The 22,946-nt window shown below is 57.9% G+C and overlaps 1 protein-coding gene across 10 annotated transcripts in view; it reads left to right on the top strand.

The window, feature by feature from the left end:
• LOC125354684 (RAP1 GTPase activating protein) overlaps window positions 1-22,946 on the top strand; it is a 61,368-nt gene that overhangs the window by 36,939 nt on the left and 1,483 nt on the right. For 5 of the 10 annotated variants that reach the window (XM_048350440.1, XM_048350441.1, XM_048350433.1 and 2 more), the window contains 19 exons: window positions 4,225-4,260; window positions 5,136-5,183; window positions 6,030-6,068; window positions 6,498-6,683; window positions 10,125-10,228; window positions 10,424-10,502; window positions 10,828-10,881; window positions 11,534-11,617; window positions 11,765-11,865; window positions 11,996-12,125; window positions 13,047-13,202; window positions 13,484-13,555; window positions 14,257-14,343; window positions 14,663-14,800; window positions 16,341-16,472; window positions 18,596-18,673; window positions 19,535-19,644; window positions 20,361-20,474; window positions 22,443-22,566. In XM_048350440.1, the coding sequence (XP_048206397.1) occupies window positions 4,243-4,260; window positions 5,136-5,183; window positions 6,030-6,068; window positions 6,498-6,683; window positions 10,125-10,228; window positions 10,424-10,502; window positions 10,828-10,881; window positions 11,534-11,617; window positions 11,765-11,865; window positions 11,996-12,125; window positions 13,047-13,202; window positions 13,484-13,555; window positions 14,257-14,343; window positions 14,663-14,800; window positions 16,341-16,472; window positions 18,596-18,673; window positions 19,535-19,644; window positions 20,361-20,474; window positions 22,443-22,566 (1,854 nt within the window). In that variant the 5' untranslated portion in view covers window positions 4,225-4,242. Of the gene's footprint in view, window positions 1-1,943; window positions 2,078-2,685; window positions 2,705-4,224; window positions 4,261-5,135; window positions 5,184-6,029; window positions 6,069-6,497; window positions 6,684-10,124; window positions 10,229-10,423; window positions 10,503-10,827; window positions 10,882-11,533; window positions 11,618-11,764; window positions 11,866-11,995; window positions 12,126-13,046; window positions 13,203-13,483; window positions 13,556-14,256; window positions 14,344-14,662; window positions 14,801-16,340; window positions 16,473-18,595; window positions 18,674-19,534; window positions 19,645-20,360; window positions 20,475-22,442; window positions 22,567-22,946 lie in introns of those variants that run through there. The other 5 variants (XM_048350434.1, XM_048350439.1, XM_048350435.1 and 2 more) reach the window with 4 other exon arrangements.

Genomic DNA, 22,946 nt, shown 5'->3' with positions numbered 1-22,946 from the left:
AATGTGTGCATATGTAGAACACTGACAGAACGAATTTGAGGGACTGGTGACCCCCCTGTGCTATCTGGCAAATCCCTACCTCTGCTGGGACCTGTTTCCTTGTGTGTTATAGAGCTGACAGCCAGCACCTTTTCTGCCATCTTGCCAGCTTGCCATTAGGCAATGCCAGGGAACATATTTGGAAAGAAGAAATTGGGAAGCTGAGCTGTTATCAGCGTTATTCCATTGCCAGGGCCGGATGGAACACTCCAAGGGCATTCCTTTCTTTTTGGGGATGTCACATTTAAACTGATCTGAACTTCCCAGCACCCTCCCTCCCTCTGTGGGGCTTTTTCCACTCTGGAGTGCAGAAGTCTGCACACATGTCTTCCCCAGACTGCCCCCAGCTAGGCTCAGACATGGCCACAGACACAAGCACACAGACACATGACTGTAAATGTGTTCAGATTTGCACATGAACACGTGTGGTACTCACGTATACACACATTCATACAGGGTTAGGGATGTGGCTTAGTGGTAGAGTGCTTGCATAGCACTCTACTTCTCAGTACCACTCAATTCCTCAGTACCACATAAACAGAAAAAGCTGGAAGTGGCGCTGGGGTTCAGGTGGCAGAGTGCTAGCCTTGAGCACAGAGAGGCTCAGGGACAGTGTCCAGGCCCTGAGTTTAAGCCCCAGGACGGGCAAACACACACACGCACACGCACACACACACTCCAGAAGCATATTACATACATGTACATACACGTAGCCACAGCTAGGCTTGGGTTGACGTGCATCCCTGTAGAGAGCTGCATGCACGCATGCACATACTTTCCTCTGCACCTGGCACACACATCGCAGGTGAGGCAAGCAGACCTGGCTCTCCCCCAGGGCCAGTGTGGGAATGGATGCTCCTCTGGCTGCATCTCGATGGGTACCCGGAAACGTGCAGGCCTGGAAGTGGCTGTGTAAATCAATATTTGCCGCCGTTAATTATTAAAACCAAAGCTATTCCGTGTCTGGAACACGCATCTCTGGAGTTCCCACCAGCGGCTCTCTGAGCTCAAACCTGACCCAGGGCCAGGTGTGGGGGAGAAAGGAAAGGGCTGCTTTCCTTCTAGAAGCCCTGGGGATGGGGCATAGGGGGAGGGCAGTGCTTCTGGGAAGTCTGGCCCTGAGTGGGTGGGCAGCCCTGCCCCTGGGGTGGCCGGAGCCCGGGAAGCATCGCCTGCTGCCTCTGCAGGGCTGCGCAGGACAGCAAGGTCAGCAGGGAGGGGGTGCGGAAGCCTTATATCTTACAGATGGGGAGAGATTCGTGGGCCCCCTTCTCCATACTGTGAGGTCTTGGCAGTCCTCCCCACCCAGCCAACGTGGTAGTCTCTCCCTGGGCCACAGGGTTGAAGAAGGGAAATGTCTATCTCTGGGGAGTAAAACAGGTGAGGAGAGAAGAGAACTCCAAAAGTAGCCCCAGGGCCCTTCCACGGACCTCTGGTTTCCCTGGCTGTGCGTCCATCCCGGGTGAGCAATTGCACCTCTTGGGATCAGTTTTCTCATCCGCACAGTGGGGGTGACACTTGTATATCCTGCGTTATGGCCGGATGAAGAGAGCCAAACATCAAGTAGGTGCTCAAGAAAAGCCCCGTCTCCAAGGCCAACCCTCCTTTCCCTGTCCCTGAAGTGAGGGTCCACAGTCTGGAAAAGAGAGGAGAGGAGGGGTTCCTGGAGCCACGGACAGGCCCGGAGCTTCCTGTGCGCAGGCGCAGTGTCCCGGGCCGCTCCGGGGGCGGGGCCTCCGCGTCCCCGCCCCGCCCCCGCCGCCGCAGCCCCGCCCCGCGCCGCCCGTACCTGGCGCCCCGCCCCTCCGGCCCGGCCGCCCCGGGAGCCCAGCGCAGCCGCGCCGCCGCCGCGGGAGCCGGAGCCTGGAGCTCGGGCTGCGGGGGGCCCGGGCCGGGGGGCGCGCGCGGGCCGGAGCGGCTGGAGCGCAGTTGGGGCGGGGGCCGAGGCCGAAGCGGACTCGGGATGGCGCAGCCGCGGCCCCCGGCGCCCCTCGGCCGTCCGCGGAGGGGCTCGCTGCCTGCCCGGGCCGCCTGGCAGGTGAGGACCCCGGTAGGGGCGGCCTGGCCGAGGGGGAGACCCGGGGCCGGGTCAGCCCGACTCCCCCGGAGCCCCGCGGACTGTGCCCGAGTCGGGGCGGGTGTTGGAGGCTTCTCCACGGGGGTTGTGCTGGCTTCGGGGCGGCCGCTGGGCACGTCCTGGGCTCCTGCAGTGTGCCCGGGAACCTATGCGGTGACACTGTGACCCTGGGCTGCGGTGTCTCGTGCGTGAGTGTGTGCACGCGCGTGTGGTGTGTGTGTGTTCTTGGGACCACATTCTGCCCTCTCTTGCCCGGATAGGGGCCCCGAATGCCACGGTGTAACTTTGTGGTGGCACCCTCGGATGGGGACCCCCGTGGAGCCACACCACCGAGCCTTCCCTGACCATGTGTGTCAGGGCGTCTGCTGCTGAAGGCAAGGCTGGAGCTGTGGGTGTGACCCGGTGCGGTGTGTGCACTCTGGGTGACGGTCCCATGTGTCAGTGTTTATGTGGCTGTGATTCCCGGAGCAGCAAGGTGTCATGTTCTCTTGTGCCTGGTTGTTTGGCCACCTTGAGCAGGTCGGAGGCTGCCTGGCTGACCTGAACAGAACAGATGGCAGTGTCGCTGTTCCCCTGTCAGGTTGACAGGTGTGTTTGTCTCCTGGATTACAGGCGTGTCTCTGTGGTATCTATCTGTTCGTGGGATGGTGTCTTTCAAACTCAGAGGTACTGGGTGTGGCCATCCGAGACCAAGGGTCAGGGGCTCCTGGGGCTCCTGAGGTGGGCTTCACAAGTTGGGTCTTGTTCTGAGGACAGTGTGTGCACATGGTCTGTGTTTCATGACCTTTCCCAGAGCTCACACTCCCAGAGCACACACTCAAGTAGATGTGAGTCCCTTCCCAGGATGGACCACTCCTGCAGTTGCAGTGCCTCTTCCTTTCCTCAGTCAGAACTCTTGGTGGTGGGATGGTGTCTGTCTGGTGTGATTGGCATGTGAGACTCCTTCCTGGGGAAGGAGCTTGCAGTGGCGCATAGGCTCCCTCTTTTTCCTTGAGCCTCTGTGTGTGTGTGTGTCTGTGCGTGCGCGCGTGCGCGCGCGTGTGCATCTCCTGGTCTCAGAAGCGTGGTCTTGTGCTATTACTGGGCTGTGGGCCTACACAGGTGGGGGTTTGTGTTCGTGAGTCTATCAGGTACATGGACCTGTGTGTGTATATGAGGGGGTGTTGTGGAACTCCAGAAACAACAAGTATATTTGTGTGGCGTATAACTGTAAGAATCACTGTGCCCAGTGTGTGTGTTTCATGGTACACAGATGTCTGGTGCAGTGAGACCGTTTAAATACTGGTGTGCAGGCCTTGTCTGTGAGCAGGAGGGAGACCTGTGTGTATGCACACATGTGTTTCCTGATGCTCCACCTCATAGCCCATGTGTGGGCTCCCATGGTGACCTGCCTCCCAACCCTGGAAAGGCTGGGGAGGACTCAATCCCCACTCTGCGGGCCTTCCAGACCTGGTCTCCAGCCTGCCAGCTCCCAGCAGGCAGGGATGCCAGCTTCCAGGAAGGCTTCTAGGGAGCCGGCGCTGGAGGGGGCCCTGCTGCTTAGCAGCTGGCAGATGCAGATTAACTCCGCGGGTGCCCTGGCCAGCCTTGGGACAGAGGGATGCATGTGGGGTCACAAGCAGGTGTAGGTTCAATAGGTAACCCAGCATTCTGTCCCCAAAGAGCCCCACTCACACCGCTGTGGGGAGGGGGCTGACACCTGTGGCCTCATCCAGGAGAAGTTACTGCAAACCCTCCTTGGGATCCTGGCTGGCTTCATCTCGGAAGCTGGGACTTGGGGCTCTTAGCTCCATGTGCCAATCCTGGCACCGCCATCTTTGGGCATGGGAGAGGTCTGGCTGTACCCCAGGACAACAGCATCTTCCCTGAGGGAAGCTGACTGACTGAATGGCCATGTGCCCGGGACTCAGGACCTGGGGCCCTGGGCTCCCAGCACTGGGTCTCTGCACACATGACCCTCTGCAATCCCCCTCCCCACTTCATCTCCCTCTTGCTGCCTTGCGCCTTGCTGGCTGGTTGGAGTTGAGGGGACCCAGCAGGGCTGGGGTGGGGGTGAGGATCAGCTGGACTCTCTGGGGACTGACCTGGCCCTCTTACCTCTGTTGCAGAACACAGATCTGTTTGAGATGATTGAGAAGATGCAGGTGAGGATGGCAAGGGAGCCCATGCTGGGAGCTGGCGGGCTAGGCACTGGGGCTCTGGCACTATCCCCAGCCCTGTACCTCTCAGCACAGGCCAGCAGCCTCAGATACACTGTGGGAAGGCTGCCTCCTCCCTGACCGGGGACTCACATAGGCCCAGCTCTCAGCCCTGCTGTAAGCCCCCAGCAGGGCTTGGGTCAGCTCTTTACCTCACCTGGTTCCCCCCCTCCCCAAAGAGGCATCACCAGCTCCATAGGACCCCCACATAGAGTGGAGGTGGGAACAGATAGATGCCAGGGCCTTTAGGCCAGAGGTTATGCTGCAGGCGGTTGGGCGGTGCCCCGCCTGCTATGTTGCAGGGCTGTGTGTCGGGAGGGATGGGGGGAATCTTGAAGAAACCTCAGGAGCTTTCTCTGATGTCAGCTCACCCTCCACAGCCCACCATCTCCCTCCCTTCCCCTCTCTCTGCCTCTCTCAGCCTGCCTCTCTGCCTCTCCCCCTCTGCTTATCTGTGCCCCCCTCCCATCTCTCTGTCTCTCTCAGCACTGCCTCTTGTCCTCCTCCCCCTCTGCATTATCTGCGTTGATGTGCATACCTCTCCCCACGCTCACATGGGGCCTGCGCATGCACCCCTACCCCCTCTCCCAGCAGCATCCCCCCACAGGTCCAGCCCCTCCTTGCTTATGTGGCTATCACCAGCCATCCAGAGAGGCCGGAGGAGCCAGCTGGCCAACACCCTGCTTGGGTGTACCCCCACACCCATGGGTGCCCCCCAGGTGTCTACTTCTACACCGACAGGGCCAGCCTCCTGCGGGGTTGCAGGGTGGACTTCTGGCAGGGGGCATGGCATAGTCTACGGATGTCATCTTCTCTTGCAGGGAAGCAGGATGGATGAACAGCGATGCTCATTCCCACCACCCCTCAAGGTAGGCGGGCCCCAGACCCCTTGTTGGGGGTGGGGCGGTAAGCCACAGGCCCTCTGCTGTGGGTGGGGTCTGTGAAGTATGGCCACAGCAGCCCAAGGGTGAAGGAGTCCCAGTATTCCAGGCACCAGCTCTGGGTGAGCAGGGTACCCGGGCCCTGGGTCCTAGGAGCTCATTTGCCACAGGCCTGGGGCTTGCAGGCCTGTTTCTCCTGCCCTCCTGCCCCTCCTGGCTGCCCCATCCAAAGCGGAAGCCCTTATCCAGAAAAAGGCAGCTGCATGTACACTCCCACCCAGAACCTTGTGTCACACCCAGTAGTGTCTGAGCTTCTGCTCCAGCAAGCTCCTTTCCATGGGGATACAAGAGCTCCCTGAAAGGCTGTGGTTCCTGGTGAGTCAGGACCCCAGGACCCTGGAAGATGGGTGCTGGAGCTGGGGTGGGGGTTGGAGGCAGGGCACATGAGGTTTGTGGATCTATGTGTTGTTTTGGACTAGGGTTCTCAGTGTGACCCTCCGACCAGCTGCAGTGGGCTACCTGGAGAGGGTTAGGGTTAGAGACACAGCTGCATCGCAGCCCCAGAGGTGAGGTAACAGCCTGTTGCTGCCCACTTACCAGGCCATCTGGAGATTTCCTTGGTGTGAGCCTCCCTTCCTCAGACAGAAAGCTGGAGATAGTGAGCTCAGTGAGCTTTGCTGTCTCACTCCAGCCTTCTGGGGTCACCCCAAGGCCAGGCACTGCCCCATCTGTGAGAGGGGGTTGAGGGCACAGGTGACCTCCATTCCATTTGGGGCACTGGCTGGATGGATTGTATCCATCCAGCTGGACCCCTTCCCCGCTTGTGTCTTGCAGACGGAGGAGGACTACATTCCTTACCCGAGCGTCCACGAGGTACCTGGCGGACCCCCATGCCCTCCCTTACTGTGGGCCCCAGGAGGCCCTTCTGCAGGACATCTGGACACCCAGCACCTCCTCCCTCCTAGAGCCTGACATGGGGCTCTGTTGATAGGCTGAAGACCAGGCCTGGGCCTTCAAATCAGAGACCAGAACCCTTGGGCCTGCGGGTCTCCTACCAAGGCCACAGCTTCTCACTCACCCACCTGCCCTCTTGCCCACCCTTTGTTCCTGGAACATGGGGCTTGGCACTGCCTCGATCCCAGAAGGAGCAGGTTCCCCAGAGGGAATGGATGTGAACTCTGGGCCCACCCAGCTCTGGGTGCCTCTTAGACATAGCAGAAATGGCTCTGGGTCAGAGTTGGGAGGCTGCCCCTGGGGCTCAAAGTAGAGCATGGGGTGGCTCTCAGTTGAGTCTCCTTTCAGGTTCTGGGGCGCGAAGGGCCCTTCCCCCTCATCCTGCTGCCCCAGTTTGGGGGCTACTGGATTGAGGGCACCAACCATGAGATCACCAGCATCCCCGAGACAGAGCCGCTGCAGTCGCCCACCACCAAGGTGAAGCTGGAGTGCAACCCCACAGCCCGCATCTACCGGAAGCACTTTCTCGGCAAGGTGCGTGCCCATCGGGGGTTGGGGGCCAGCTGGGGTGGGCCATAGTCCAGCCTGGACACTGGGCCCAGGAAGGAGCAGAACCCTTAGTCTGGGGCCTGAGTTTGGGGCCCGAGTTTCGGGGAGCATGCATGTGGACTCACTCACTCTATTTATCACAGAAGGCAGTAGGGTGACGATGGTTAACAGCAGATATTAGTAAGGCGTGAATCCCTGTTGTGGCCACCTGCTCCCTCGGGCACCAGGCAGGCTGCCTCATTTTCCCCATCTGTAGAGATGGTGGTGATGACTCTATCATGAAGCTGCCTGAGGCTTTAGTGAGACAATTCCTGTTAGGCCATTTAAATGACATCTGCAGCAAAGTAAGTGCTTGTGGGGGTGAGCACATAATGAGCACCAGCTGTGTACCTGGCCCTGTTCTAGGCACCAGGTACATGGCAACAAGCCGAGAAGAACCAGCCCGGCTTGGGAGGGGGTGGGAGGTCACTGGAGCAGGCAGTGGGGTGGCTTGACTTAGACTGATGCCACCACAGCCCCAGGGCAGAGGCCCCGCCTTAACTGCTTGGCAGAGTGTTGCCCCAGGGTGTTCAAGAGTTATTGGGTGAGGCTGAGAAAACCCGAGGGGAGGAGCTGTGTGGAGCTGTCTATGTAAGGTGCCCTGTGGGTGCTGTCTCTGTGTCTGTCTCCCACCCAAACTGGGAAATGCACCAGGGGCTCCAAGCCTCAAGGCCTGGGTACAGATCTTAGCTTTTCCTAGGCAAGTAATTTTACCTTCTTGAGCCCGCCTCCTCATCTGGAAGTAAAATTATAGATGCAAAAACATACAGACACATGCCCCAAACACAGTAAACACACAAGTAATGGTAGCTGTTGTTATGTTGTTATGTGTGTGTAAACCTTCTGTGAGATCAAAACTATCTTGGGGTGTGTGTGTGTGTGTGTGTGTGTGTGTGTGTGTGTGTGTATGCCTGTGTGTATTTGTTACACTGGGGTTTGAGCTCAGGGTCTCATGCTTGTTAGGCAGGTACTCTACTAATTGAGCCAAGCCTCCAGCCCCTTTTCAAATTTATTATTGTTGTTATTATTATGAAAGTGATGTACAAAGGGGTTACAGTTATGTAAGTCAAGTAAAGAGTCCCATTTCTTTTCTTTTCCTTTTTGCCAGTCCTGGGGCTTGGACTCCGGGCCTGAGCACTGTCCCTGGCTTCTTTTTGCTCAAGGCTAGCACTCTGCCACCTGAGCTACAGCACCACTTCTGGCTTTTCCTGTTTATGTGGTGCTGAGGAATCAAACCCAGGGCTTCGTGCATGCCAGGCAAGCACTCTACTGCCAAGCCACATTCCCAGCCCAAGCGTACATTTGTTTTTGGACACTATCACCCCCTAGCCCTTTTTGGAATAGTCTTGCTTTTTCCTTGAGCCAGCATGGATGGCTGTCCTCTTATTTATGTTTCCCCAGTAGATATAATGATAGGCATGAACCACTGTGCCCAGCTTTTTATTAGTTGAGATGGGGTCTTCGAAACATTTTCCCCAGGCTGGCCTCAAACCTTAATCCTCCCCATCTCAACCCTCTGAGTGCCTAGGATTGCAAGTATGAAACACAGCACCTGCTAAGATTGTTCTGTTTTTATAGTAGAGGAAACTGAAATTCAGAGTGAAGTTACTTGGTGATGGTCACAGAGTTACCTAGCCTAGAGTTGAACCACCAGTCCTGTTGGCCAGCCGTGTGTGTGCGTGTGTGTGTGTGTGTGTGTGTGTGTGTGTGTGTGTGTGTGTGTGTGTGTGTGTGAAGTGGCTCCCTCGCCTCAGTCTGATCCTGGCTTAACTAGAAACCCGGTGCTGGGTGGGTGGGTGGGTGGGGAGGATCTGTCAATGGAGCCATCCCCTGAGGACAGGCCCGGAGAGTACATGTGGGTTCCAGCTTCTCTGCAGGCCCCTGGGAGCGGGACACCTGCATCCCAGGTGTCTGCTGCCCAGAGCTCTCAGCTGGGTCTGGCAGGTGGTGGGATTCTGGGGACGGTCTTGGCCTGGCTCATTGTTGGCCCTTTGGGTGGTTTGCTGGAGGAGTGGCAGTGGCAGGTAGAGGAGGATGCAGGCTAGGGGGGTCGTGGAGGTGAGCGAGCAGGGCCACTTCTGGCAGCTGGGAGGCAGCCAGGTGTGTAGGCACTGGGCCTTGTGCTGGCAGAGGGAGGAGGCGAGGGGAACTTTGCACGTGAGCTTCCTGGGACCCTCAATCATCTTCCACTGTGTCCCTTGGTTTCCTCTGGGTTTGGGAGCGGGAGGGACTTCTTTGCCAAGCATTTGAGGTTTTCTGCCACTCTGTCCAGGTTTGGCAGGGGCTCTGCCCTAGCTCACTGAGTGCCCTTGACCTGTAGAACACAGTCCTCCCTGCCCACCCCCTGGCCCTGCCACTTTCTCTGCCTGGCCTTGGAGCACAGGTGTTCCTGCAGAAACAGGATTTCTGTTCTGGAGTGGGTGTGGCTGGGGAGCCAGCTCCATTCCCAGGTCAGGTGGGGGTGGCCCTGGTTTGGGGACTTCCCCACATAGAGGTGCCAGCTCTGGGTGCTCATCTGGAGGTGCCATTCTTGCAGCAACTGCTCTCTCGGGTGTCTTTCCAGCCCTGCCCCCTCCCCCTCCCCTCCCCGCTCAGATCCTGGTGAGGCAGGAGGGTGGGGACCCTTCCTGCCAGCCCCCCCTCCCTGCCAGCCACCCGGTGTTGGCATGAGCTGCTTCACTTCCTGCTTCTCACTGGCCCTAGATTCAGGGGCCATGTTGCCATGGTTGAGCAATCAGCTGGTTGGCTTTTTTTTTTTTTCCTTTTAGTGCTGGGATTTTAGGGCCTTGCACTCTGTTTGGCAAATCTCCCCTCTCCTCTCCCCTCCTCTTCCCTCCTCGCGTCTCCCATCCCTGCCTTGAGTATGTGCCAGGCACTTTACTTCTTTCAGTCTCTACCACTGTCAAGGTGGGTGGCCTTGCTCCTTTTCTATTTATTTGTTTATTGGTGTTGATACTAGGGATTGAACTCAGGGCCTGGGAGTTGCCTTTTAGTTTTGGACTCAAGGCTAGCACTCTACCATTTGAGCCACGCTCCACCTCTAGCTTTTTGGTTGTTCATTGAAGATAAGAGTCTCACAGACTCTCCAACCTGGGCTGGCTTCAAACCTTGATCCTCAGATCTCGGCCTCCCGAGTAGCTAAGGTCACAGGTGTGAGCCTCCCGCACCTGGCCCTTGCTCCCATGTTATAGATTGGGACAGTGAGGCACAGAGAGGGTAAGGGACTTTCTCAGGCTGCCCAGCAGGCAAGTGGCAACTCTATCTGATGCAAGCTTGCTCGTTCCCATGACACTGCCACTTGGTGAGAGAGCTCATGGGGGAGGGTGGGCTCTCTGATCTCCAGGAGCTCCTGGGCTGACTTTACCTCCCCACCCTCTCCCACCAAAGGAGCATTTCAATTACTACTCACTGGACACTGCCCTGGGCCATCTGGTTTTCTCACTCAAGTATGATGTCATTGGGGATCAAGAGCACCTGCGGCTGCTTCTCAGGTAAGAGCCGTGAGATGAGAGACGGTGAGATGGACCGGAGGGCTTGGGGGGGGGGGGCTGCCTCATTTTACCCACTGTCATCATGGAGGCCCCAGTGAGGAGCAGGGGCTTGCCTGACATCACACAGCAAGTCAGCATCCCAGCCAGGCCTGGCGTCCGTGCCCAGCCCTTCACTGTAGGACTTTCTCCTCTCAGGACCAAGTGCCGGACGTACCACGATGTCATCCCCATCTCCTGCCTCACCGAGTTTCCCAATGTGGTCCAGATGGCAAAGGTGAGACCCGGGGGGCCAGGGCTGACTGCCCCTTTGGGGCCCTGCCTCTCATTTGTCCCCTTCCTTTGTGGTGTGTCCAACATGCTGCTGTTACCCAGACACCTCTCTTGCCTGTGTGCTTTTGGCATGTTTTATAGCACACTCAGATCCCAGGAACCCGGCTCTCTGAGCCCCATTCTAAGCAACAGTGAGCCCCAAGGCCTGCTTCAGCTCTCACTGTTTCCAGCATGGTCCCTGCCTCTTCCCAGGCCTGGCTACTGAGGCCAGAAGCCCTTCTCCTATGTGGTCCTCCCACCACACTCTCCTCCCCTGTCTCCTCCTGCAGCTGGTGTGCGAAGACGTCAATGTGGACCGGTTCTACCCCGTGCTCTACCCTAAGGTATGGCCTCATCTGGACTCTGCTCCTGATGTGTTGGGGGAAGACTGCATTTATTGGACACTTGCTGTGTGCTAGGTATTTTCCCCAAGTCCTCTTATTCGATCCTATGATAGCTCTCCAGGGTAAACACTTTGCAAAAAAGGAACCAGGAATGGGTCTCTTTCCCACTGGCCTTGATGTCACCCCCAGAGGAGTCTGGGAAGAGAGAGTAACACAGACACCCCAAAAATGCTGCTGCCCTTGCAGCCCAATTCTGCCTACTGGTCCCAGGCAACGCAGCAGTGTGGGTGCAGGGACCAGGCTTCCATTTTGCTAACTTGAGGGGGAGGCTCTGGAGAAGGCAGGCCGCGGAAGGTGAACCCCCGTGGGCCTGGTGGGGTTAGATGAGGATGAGTGGTGGTGTGATCTAGAAACGGTGTGTTCTGAAGGAAGAGGCCTCAGAAGTCAGACCCCACCTCTGGGTGATGAAGGGGAAACTGAGGTCCAAATCAAGGCAGAGCCATCTATTCAAGGCCCCCAGCTGACCCAAGGCAAACTGCTGGAGCTCTCTGAAATCCAGGTTCAGGGGGAGAGCAGACGGTCTCCCCACGGCTTGCCTGGCACAGTGCTGGACACGTGGGTACACTGAGGTGAACGGCTGTGCTCTCCACAGGCCTCCCGGCTCATCGTCACCTTTGACGAGCACGTCATCAGCAATAACTTCAAGTTCGGAGTCATTTACCAGAAGCTTGGGCAGGTGCGCCCCCTCAGCCCTACTCCCTCCCTGCCAGGACCGGCTGCCCAGGGGCCAGGGGCTGCCCAGGGCCCCTCTGGGATTTAGGGGGACCGGGGAGGTTTCTCAGGATCCCCAGGCCCATGACCTTGGCCGCTGTGCGGTCCCTAGACCTCTGAGGAAGAACTCTTCAGCACCAATGAGGAAAGCCCTGCCTTTGTGGAGTTCCTGGAGTTTCTGGGCCAGAAGGTTAAGCTGCAGGACTTCAAGGGGTGAGTTTTAGGAGTGTGCCTTGCAGAGCTGTCCTGTGCCCCTGGGCAGGGAGGGAGCGCCTGGCCCGGCCCCATGGAGGCCTGGCTGGGACTAGAGACTGAGCCATGGCTGGGGGGTGACCTGGGGCAGGTTCCGAGGAGGCCTGGATGTGACCCACGGGCAGACGGGGACCGAATCTGTGTACTGCAACTTCCGCAACAAGGAGATCATGTTTCATGTGTCTACCAAGCTGCCCTACACAGAAGGGGACGCCCAGCAGGTAGCTTGGGCACCCACCTGCTTCCCACTAGCCTACCTGAGCCCCCCTCCACCTATCTGCTCCATGCCCATTTCTCCGACCCAGTGCTGGGCCCTGAGACACAGACATGGAAATTGGCCAGTTCCTAGTTGTGGGCTCTAGTTGGGGAGGGGAGATGGGCTGGAAAGCTTCAACCTCCACATCTAAAAGGGGGTGATAAGGGCGCCTGCCTCGCAGGTGAGTAGAAAGGAGGGTACATAGGAAAGAGGCAAGGCTAGGACCTGGCACTTCGCCAGAGTCGGGGGGGGGGGAGGGAGCATTTTTGTGGAGAGCAAGGGTCACAGAGAGACACTTAGGCTTGGCAGAGGTGGGAGGCAGGAAGCGCTTTGGAGACAGTGATTGTAGGAACTGGGAGAGGGAGATGAGATAACCCATGCAGAAAGAATGGGAGGGGCAGGACGCGTTTCCAGAACTGACCTCCACCTCTGCTCACCTTGTCCTGAGCTTTCTGCCTTACCCACTCCCCAGCCCAGGGTGCTTAGAGGGTAGTGGGAGAAAAAATGGAAATATGCCTTCCTTTATTTGTAGTGGCTTTTCTTGTGAGGGCTTGCATTGATCACGTGTGCAGTATTTACATAGAGGGCTGAGCTACAAGGCCTGTAAAACCAGGAGACATGGCTCCAGTCTCTTGAGCTTTTTATACATAGGCTCTTGCAAATCACTTTCTTCTTGGCCTCAGTTTTTTGCTTTTTTTATTGTTTGTCCTCATTTGTCATAGTTTCCAAGGAAACAGAAATTGTTTTCAGACAAACTTTGACTTTTTTGGAGGGAGGGAAGAAAACCCTTAGATGTGCTTTCGTTACCTGGTGCAAGCCTTCCCGCGCCCTCTGGGCACCCCCACGCGGCGTGGGCAGGCTGTGAGGGCTGCGGCCCTGTGCTCAGTTGCAGCGGAAGCGACACATCGGGAACGATATCGTGGCCGTGGTCTTCCAGGACGAGAACACGCCCTTTGTGCCCGACATGATAGCATCCAACTTCCTGCACGCCTACGTGGTGGTGCAGGCTGAGGGGGGTGGCCCGGATGGCCCCCTCTACAAGGTGGGTGATTCCCGGGCCAGAGCCTACACACACACACACACACACACACACACACACACACACACACACACTCCATGCCTCAGCACTGGGTACCACTTTCTCCTTTAGCCTCCTCTGCCTTCCTTGTCCCTGCGGGAGAGGAAACTAGTAAAGAGCATTGGTTCCCCCACCCCCTGGAGGTCACCCCAGGAATCATGTAGCTTCTCCCACCCAGGAAGGACCATCCGGTGGGGGATAAGGGACTCTCCAGACCCCATGAGGACAACTGCCCTCCCTTCCAGGTTTCCGTCACAGCGAGAGATGACGTGCCCTTTTTTGGGCCACCCCTCCCAGACCCTGCTGTGTTCAGAAAGGTAAGGGCCAGCCCCCCACCCCCCCCAAGGGCAGAACAGGACTAAATGGGAAGGGGCTGAGGGAGTTTCTGTCATGATCCTGAAGCCCACCCTGGGCAGGACAGCTGGGCTCCCCTCACAGCTAGCTAGGCTGGCTCTTCTCTGCATTTTGAATAAGGGGGTGACTTTTTCTTTTAAAGGAAGTTATGGAATAAGCTACACAACTGCTTTATATTTTTCATAGCCCATTAGACACGCTTCTCTCTTTTTGCTATTAGTTGATTTTCCTCTAAAACGTTTGGAGAGGGGCATGTGTCTCTGTCACCTTTCAGAAGTGATATGGGCACATGCGTGTGCGTGTGCATGTGCACGCACGCACACACACACACACACACACACACACACACAGAGCTTTGGCTTCAGCCCAACTCATGGCAGGAGCCACTGGCCCATACTCCGCAGTAGGAGATGATAACCCAGACCCTAACACTTGCAGGTCGTGCTCTCCCAAGGGGGTGGGCAGCCATAATGGGCACAGGGCCTCTAGCAGGGGTCAGGACCAGGGCCAGGGCCAGGGCCAAGGCTGGGGAGCTGAACCTGAGGCCATGCCCTTTGGGAGTGAAAGGGCTGAGCAGGACCAGGGCGGGGTTCGGGGGAGGCTTGTATTCTGGCATCTGTGCTCACCTGATGCCTCTTCTCATCTCCACACTGGGGGCTCCCAGGGGCCTGAGTTCCAGGAATTTTTGCTGACAAAGCTGATCAATGCTGAGTATGCTTGCTACAAAGCCGAGAAGTTTGCCAAACTGGAGGTGAGGATAGGGCCGGTTCCCCCTAGCGTTTGTGCTAGTGTGCTCCCTCCCTCCCTCCCTCCCTCCCTCCCTCCCTCCCTCCCTCCCTCCCTCCCTCCCTCCCTCCCTCCCTCCCTCTTTCCCTCTCTCCCTCTCTCCCTCTTCTTTTTCTCTTGTTGTCTGTCTCTGAAACTTGATTGTAACACTGGGGAGAAAGGAAGGGAGAAGGATGGGTGAGATTACTATCAGCATACACTGTGGATGAAGGTAGACAAAGAACTGCAGGGTGCGGAGCTGGAGCTCACCCCCGCCGGTCCCTCCTTCCCTGCCTGGCCCCCAGGAACGGACACGTGTGGCCCTCCTGGAGACACTCTACGAGGAGCTCCACATCCACAGCCAGTCCATGATGGGCTTGGGCGGCGACGAGGACAAGATGGAGAATGGTGGAGGCGGAGGAGGCTTTTTTGAGTCTTTCAAGGTGAGAGGCTGGGGTCTGCCTGCACTCAGGGGAGCCTGAACTCGGGGTGATGGACAAGGGGTGGGCAGGGCCTCAGGGTCAGTGGTGGAGGCTGCTGTGCATGAACCCATCTTGGGCTCTGGAGGTTCCGCTAGGGGTAGGATAACTGTTGGGGGTGTGGCTGGGTAGGCTTCATGTTTAGGATGTACCTAGAATTGGGGGTGTGGGCTGTCCCTTGGGCTATTTAAGGCTGGGAGAAGCATATAATGTGGGGCTCTGGCTTGAAGGCCAGAGGTGAGACCCAGGCGCGGGGACAAGTCCGCCTGGACACCTGTGGTACCGTGGGCTGTGGCTGTCAAGTTGGCAGGCATGGGAGAGAGCAAGCGGCCTCTGTCTGGACTGAGGGAAAGAACCAGGTTCTAGAAAGTGTGTGGACTGAGGAACCATCATAGAACAAGCTGGCCAGTGGTCTCCCCGGCTTAGCCATCCTCCCTGGGTTCACACCCCAGCTCTGCCACTTCCCAGTGTGAATGTCCTCTGAGCCTCAGGTTCTCCATGTGGTAAGCATGGACTTGAGGTCACAACCACCAACCATACGGTCGTTGTTGAGTTGTTACAAAGCAACTGGGTGAGTACAGTGGTGAGTTCAGGAACAAAAGGCAGAGGAGGGGAGTCAGTTCCCTTTCCTCCTCCGGAGAGCCTGAGCTCAGCTGCGGGGCCCCCGGAGCCGGCACAGGACGAGAACCGCCCATCCCCAGATGCCCATCCAGGGGTTGGCTTTACCCAGGGAAACCCCAGAGCAGGAGCTATGGGTTTGCACAAGGGGACTAGCACCGCTGCCAGGAAGGGACGCCGAGAAGCAGCCTGGCCAGGCCTGCCTCAGTCCAGCAGAGAAGGGGAGCACCCATTTGCGGTGTTTTGTGTGAGGAGGCTGCAGTGGCCTTACAGTTGCTACATGCCTTACTGGACCTAGATTAGAGCAAAGCACGTCCCAGAGGCAGCAGAGGCTACCACTAGGGGCATACAGTTTTTCATATGGGTTCCAGGCCCGCCCCTGCCTCAGTTTCTTATGTGTAAGGCGGGCATAAGAAGGACTGAGTGGCAGTGGATATTAAGTACTGGGCTTATAGCATTCAGTATAGAATGGTCTGGAAAGGGTAAAGGAAGACCAACAAGAGAGGAGGGGGAAGCAGAAGAGGAAGCAAAGGAAAGGGGGCTTTGGAAGATTCCAGAAGGAAAGAAACTGAGGTGTGTGTGGGAGCTTCTGGGCTCACTCGGTCGTGACTCAGAATCTTCCACCAGTCTCCACCATCACGACTCTGCCCGCACGCAGGTCCTGTGTAGCTAGAGAGATGAAGGGGCTTGTCCACCACCCTGTGTGAACCTGCCTGCCTCTTCTGTGGCACAAAGGGAAACTGAGTCCCTGCCAGGGCTTGGGCCTCCCCAGGGCCACCCCTGTGAGCAGTACTGGTAGGGAAGGGACCGGATGTCCAGGTGTCTGGGCTTCTGGACGTGCGCCCTAGGCATCTGGGTGTCCTCTACCTTTTGCTCACCTGCGCAGAGGGTCATCCGGAGCCGCAGTCAGTCTATGGATGCCATGGGCCTGAGCAACAAGAAGCCCAGCACAGTGTCCACCAGCCACAGCGGGAGCTTCACGCCCAACAACCCTGACCTCGCCAAGGCAGCTGGAATAGTGAGTGCCCCCTCCCCCTCCCCTGGGCACTTGAGGTCTGACTCCACCTCCCTCCGTTGCCCTGCTGTCCATGAGCCCATCCCGGGCTCTGGACTTTGGCTAGCCACTGCTCTCCACTATGGATCAAGTGTCCCAGCTAAGACACCGGGGGGTAGCCTCTTGGTCCTGTCCTCCTCCTGGCCCTTTACTAATTTGCTGTGATGTTCTGTAGCCTCTGCGTCTTCTATTCCTTCTTTACTGTTCATTGTGTGCTGGGAACTGGGCTGCTGTGTGGGCATCTTCTGTCCAACCCGGGGTCTCTGGAAGTACCCACTGTGTGTGGACATGCACTCTGAGCACCTGTGTGCCCGGCCCTGGGCTGCTGTGTGAGCACCTGCTGTGTGTCAGGAAATGGACTGCTGTGTGGGTATGGACTCTGTGAGCACCTACTGTGTGGCCAACCCTGGGCTGCTGTGTGAGCACCTACTGTGTGTCTGGACCTAGGCTTCTGTATGAGCACAAGATGTGTGCTAAGCCCTGGATATCAATGAACACCTGTGTGTGTAAGGAAGCACGCTGCGATGTGGGCATTTTCTCTATGGCACCTCCTGCTATGTGTCCGCAGCAGTCAGGCCGTCTATGGTTGTGGCTGTGTATCATGTGTCAGGATCCTGGCTTCTGTGTGGGCTTCTCCTGACTGAGCCCCCCGCCCCCCCGTGTGAGCACTGACTGTCTGCCAGGCCCTGTGGGAGTCTGCCAGGAACACTCAGAGTGCTGGGCTGACAGGACAAACGGGCCTGTATCCTGGGCCAGCTGGTTTGCACCACCTAGTGGCTGCCCCAGACACTGCACCTACTGCTCTGCTCCCCATTCATTCTCCCTCTCCCTCCCATCTGCCCATCTATCCACTTATCCACATGTTCATTCACTGTTCATCCAACCTTCCATTCTTCCACTTATCCCTCCATCCATTCACCACACCCATCCATTATCCCACTTATATATACACTTATACATACATTTGCCCGTCCATCTGTACATCCCTCCACCCACCCATCCATCCATCCATCCATCTATCCATTCATCAGTGCATTCACCCATCCATCCATTGTCCCCCTTGTCCTACAGCTTTCATCCATCCACTCACTCACTCCATCCTTTCATCCGCTTTTCTACCCATTCACCCATCCACCGATCCATCCATCACCTATCTATATACCAGTCCATACAACCATCCATTCTTCCACCTATTCATTTACCCTTCAACCTCCACTCATTTCTCCATCCATCATCCATCCATCCATCCATCCATCCATCCATCCATCTATCCACCCACCCTTCTCTTATTGATTGTCTACTGCATGCAACACCCTGTGCTCGGTGCTGTGAGGCTGTGTCACGTGTCAGGAAGCACCCCCCCTCCCGCACACCTGTAGTGTGGTCTGGTCTGGCCAGGGGAGTCAGGTGAGGCCTCTGATGCCCAGCGGTGGGTCCCCAATCCCATTGTTATATGAGAAGCTGGTTCAACCTTCCCCCAACCCAGATTCTCAGCCGCTCCCTTCCTTCCCACGGAGTGTCCCAGCCTCCTGTGGGTGGCTATGGAGGGGCCCCAGGGTCAGGCCAGGCCAGCAGCACCCACCATGGCAGTAACCAGAGCCATTTCTGTTTTTGTTTTTGCACAACTCTCCCTTTCTTCATGTTGCCTTCTTTTTCTGTATTCTCTCTGTTTTCTCTCCTTTCCCTCGCTCTCCCTCTGTGACCTGCCTTCTTTGCCCTTGCTCTTCTTCCTCCTCCTGCATTTGTCTGCTCGTACCCCTCCTCCCTGCTTTCCACTCCTTCCCTTTGCTTTCCCTTCTCCCCTCCCCTTCCTTCCCTCCTGTTTCTGACCCCCACTCCTCGGCCCATCTGTGCCCCGCTGTCTCTGTCTCTGTCCCTTGGTTTTTCCCTGCACCCCATGTCAAATCTCCTGTCCATGTCCTCCTGTCTCCTGTCCCCATGTCTCCCTCCCCACCTGGCTTCCCTTTTCCTTGTTTCTGTCCTCCTCCCCTGTGTCCTCTCTCTCTCTCTCTCTCTCTCTCTCTCTCTCTCTCTCTCTCTCTCTCTCTCTGACTCTCTCTCTGCCCTTGCCCTGTGCTGCTTGCCAGTCATTGCTTATTCCCGGGAAAAGTGCGAGTAGATTCGGACGCCGGGGCAGTGCCATAGGCATAGGAAGCGTGGAAGAGGTTGTCGTCCGCGGGGTGCCGGCTCTGGAGGCTGCCTGCACGCGCTGCTCTCTGCTCACTCAGGATGGAGGCCATATTGGGGACGTGGCCCCTTCCCCTGGGACAGGCCCAAGCATGTGCAGGGTGGGGTGCCGCCAGCTTGGTGGTACTCACTCAGCACCCGCTGTGGGGCTTGGTACCTGGGCCAGAGCCAGTGGCCCTTGCCAGGGGCTCCTAGCCCTGACATGGCCCCTGGGACCCTGGCCCAGTCCCTGCCAGGATCTGGTACCCAAACACCTTCTGCCTGCCTGCACGTCCCCCAATATTGCCGGTTCTGCATGGAGCGCCATCCCTCCTCTGCCTTGACTCCCTTCTCCACCATGAACTGGCGAGGAGACCCACCCACCATGCCTCCCCAGGGGCCTCCCTTCTGCCCCCCCCTCCCCGCCCCGGAGCTGGCAGCACGGCTCTGGTGCCTGGGCCTCCTGCTATGGTTTGTGCAAATTGAGGTCCTCCCAACAGCCAGGCCAGAGCCTCCCCATCCCACGTGAGGCCTCCGAAGGTGCAGGCTGGCAGGCTGGGCTTGGGCTGCTACCCTGCTCCTCGCCCACCCTCGGCTGCAGCTCCCAAGAAGCCTAGCGGGAGGGGTGGCTGTTCTGAGGCCTTGGCTCCTCCCTCCTAGTCCCCGTGTGGCTGCCCAGATCTAGTGCCCCCTGCTGTGTGATCTCAGGAGGGGCCCTAACCCTCCTGGGCCTTTATCCCCCTCTGTTGGCCTCCTTGCTCATGATTTCTGCCTCACTGCGGGGAGCAGCAGGGCCCCAGGGTGGTGGGAGGTGCCGCTGCTCCGGGCAGGTGGCACTGAGTTGGGGCCTCTCCCTGCAGTCACTGATTGTCCCCGGGAAGAGCCCCACGAGGAAGAAGTCCGGCCCGTTTGGCTCCCGCCGCAGTAGCGCCATTGGCATTGAGAACATCCAGGAGGTGCAGGAGAAGAGGTGGGTGACCCCTTTCAGCGCCACCCCCCCCCCCAGCCTCTGATGTCGTGAAATGCTTTCATCCGCTCAGTGGGTGTGCTGGCTCCCTGGTCCTGGGGCTCAGGGGCCCCCATGGGTTGCATAGTTGCCAAGGGCAGAGCTGGGATTTGAGCCCCGCTCTCTCTGGAGCCAGCAGCCCAGTTTCCTCTCCCAGTGAGCTGTCCGAGCCAGCCTGTGGCAGGCCACAGGGTGAGGGGGGGTGTCTTTGAGTCCATGTAGGTGGGCTGGGGTGACAAGGGAGCATGGAGTGACTTCTGGAACACGAAAGCAGGCCCTGGGGTGAGTCCTGTCTTCACCACACTAGGGCTGTGTGGCCCCGGACAAGGCACTGCACCTCTCTGAGGCTTTCTGTCCCAATCTGCACCCTGGGGTAGGAAATCAGTGTGGGGTGGCGGTGCCTGTGAAACTGAGGCCTCCCAAGATCACTGAGTCCTCCCTGGGCAGGTCCCCGCTTGTGTCTGAGCCCCAGTGTCTCCTCCGAGGGACCCTCTAGGTCTCTCCCATGTGGAAGGCGACTTGGGGGTTCATTGTGACTGAGTGCATGCGGCCCTATTGGTGGCCAGCTAAGGGGAGCTTGGATGCAGCGTTCCTATGATCACTCCTCATGCCTGGGCCTCCTTGTACCCCGCTGCCTGGCCCAGTGCTGAGTCCTCCCACTGCCCCCATGTGTCCCGCAGGGAAAGCCCTCCAGCCGGCCAGAAGACCCCAGACAGCGGGCACGCCTCCCAGGAGCCCAAGTCGGAGAACTCTTCCACCCAGAGCTCCCCGGAGATGCCCACAACCAAGAACAGGTTGGACTATGGGTCCACCGGACAGGGGCTGGGCAGGGGGCTCATCCTTTCTGGGCCCGGAGGCCTGACCCCTCATTCACACTAGATCCCCACGAGCCCTTTGGAGTGCTCCCCTCCTTATATTACCAGCCCTTTCCAAATGCTGAGGGGAAGAGGAAGACAGGAGTGTGCGACGGGGTTTGTGGTGTTCTGCATGGGTCTTCAGGGAGGGTGACTCCAAGGGTGGCACTGGAATTGAGACCCAGGGAGGAGTCAGCCATGCTGGGACTGGCCTTGTGGGGAGAGGAGAGAGCTGCCAGGGACTTATCCAGCTAGTGAGGCACGCCCCATGCCCAAGGGGTGCAGGGCTGAGCCCCGCAGCTGGCTGGGTGCTGGCAGGAAGGAGTCAGGGAACAGGGGCTGTGTGAGAGCTCTGACTTTTATACGGAGACAGGGAGCCTGTGGATGGGGTGTGTGTGGGTGTGTGTGCGTGTGTGGGTGTGTGCGTGTGCGCGCGTGCACACGTGCTCACACTTGCCAGTCTCAGGCCTTGAACTTGAGGCCTGGGCACTGTCCTTGAGTATTATTTTTGCTCAAGGTTAGCACTTAAAATTTTGTTGTTGGTGATGGTGGTCGTGGGACTTAAACTCAGGACCTGGGCCTCTTTGTGGCCAAGGCCAGTGCTCTACCACTTTGAGTCACTGTGCCAATTCTGGGTTTTGAGTGGTTAATTGGAGATAAGAGCCTCATGGGGACTGGCTTCGAATTCTGATCCTCAGATCTCAGCCTCCTGAGTGGCTAGGATCATAGGCATGAGACACCAGCTGGCCTCTAGCAGTTTGACATCCGAAAGGGACGAGACTTTGTGTAACTCCAAGACTTTGTCCCCATCCCTGCCCAAGCTGCCTGACTCACTAGAAGTTGTCTCCCTGTCCTGTGCTAGAGCCTGTGATGGAGTTGTCCTGCCCTCTGTCACAGATGGGGGTGGTCCGAGCCAGGAGTAAAATCCCTTTGGGGTAACCTCACCCCCGGGGACTGTTCTGTTTTGGCCATTTTATGTGTTAAAGCTAGGTTAGCCCTCTTACCATTTGAGCCACAGCTCCATTTCCAGTGTGTGTGTGTGTGTGTGTGTGTGTGTGTGTGTGTGTGTGTGTGTGTGTGTGTGTGTGTGTGTGTGTCATTGGAGATAAGAGTATCATGGACTTTCCTGCCTGGGCTGGCTTTGAACCTTGGTCCTCAGATCTATCTCAGCCTCCTGAGTAGCTAGGCTTACAAAGGTGAGCCATGGGCACCCAGCAGGAAATTTTCCATCAGGAGAGCCATGTTTTTAAATGTTGGTTGTGGTGCTGTGTGGAGAGCGGCTGGCCGTGGGCAGGACCCAAGGTGCGGAGGCAGAGGAGGCTGCTCCTCCGTGCGGCTGGGATCTGCGGGAAGAGCACTGGCTGGAGAGTCAGGCCAGGGAATAGAGACGGGAAAGGGAGCCAGAGAGACAGGCTGGGGGCCAAAATAGCTGATTTGTGAAAGACAAACTTTTCTTTTCAATTTGAGAGAAGGAGTGGGACTCTGGGCGTGAAATAAGATTGTGGGGGGTCAGGAGTGGGCTATGGGGGTCCCTGGGCCCACATCCCTATTCTTCCACATGGACCGGGCGCCCAGCTGCAGTGTCTCAGTGTCTCCTCAGCCACATGGTGCAGCTTGCAATGATGGCGGTGACATAACTCGAGTGACCAAAGCTCGACAGCTGTCAAGTGGTGGCCCTGTCCCTGTCACTGAACGCCCAGGCAATTGGGTGTCATCTGGGGCAACAGGAAACCCCAAGAGCGTGGGGCTGAAGAGGGACTCGTGCCCTTCCCGCCCTAGGGGTGCTCCCCTGGAGGAGCTGGGAGGCTCGGGTGCCCTAGGGTGCTAGGATGGTTGTGGGCTGAGCCTCCGGGCAGGGAGAGGCCAGGAGCGAGGGCTGACTGCCGGCTAACGGCGCCATCTGTGCAGAGTGGACGCGGCTGCCCAGAGAGCGGACGTGCTGAAGGACTTCTCCCGCTCCTCGTCCAGCGCCAGCAGCTTCGCGAGCGTGGTGGAGGAGACGGAGGGCATGGACGGGGAGGACACAGGCCTGGTGAGCCACCCAAGGCGCTGGGGACCCCACAGGGACCTGGCGTCTCTCCGGAGGTGCTCTGGGAAGAAACACAAGGCGGGCTGAGGCTGAAGTGTGGTTGTGGAGGGTCCCTACCTCTCGGCCTGATGCCAGGGAACCTTGCTCTCCTCAGAAGTCTCCTGTGCCCCCCAGAACCGCCTGCGTCTTTGATCCACTGAAGACCTGATTGTCCTTTCCTCCCATGTCCCCTCCCTCGCCACGTCAGATGTTCTGAACGTCTCTAGTCCCCCAGTCCCAGGCTTACTCCACCACCACTGGGCCTTTGCACATACGTCTCTCCTGTCTGGAACACTCATCCTGCCTCCCCCCACCCTGCTGGGCTGACTCTGGCACACCCTTTT

Source organism: Perognathus longimembris, chromosome 7 (assembly GCF_023159225.1).
Source record: "Perognathus longimembris pacificus isolate PPM17 chromosome 7, ASM2315922v1, whole genome shotgun sequence".
In the NCBI taxonomy this organism is placed as follows: domain Eukaryota; kingdom Metazoa; phylum Chordata; class Mammalia; order Rodentia; family Heteromyidae; genus Perognathus; species Perognathus longimembris.
Note: the sequence above shows the minus strand (reverse complement) of the source record. Positions and strands in the feature narration are given on the sequence as shown.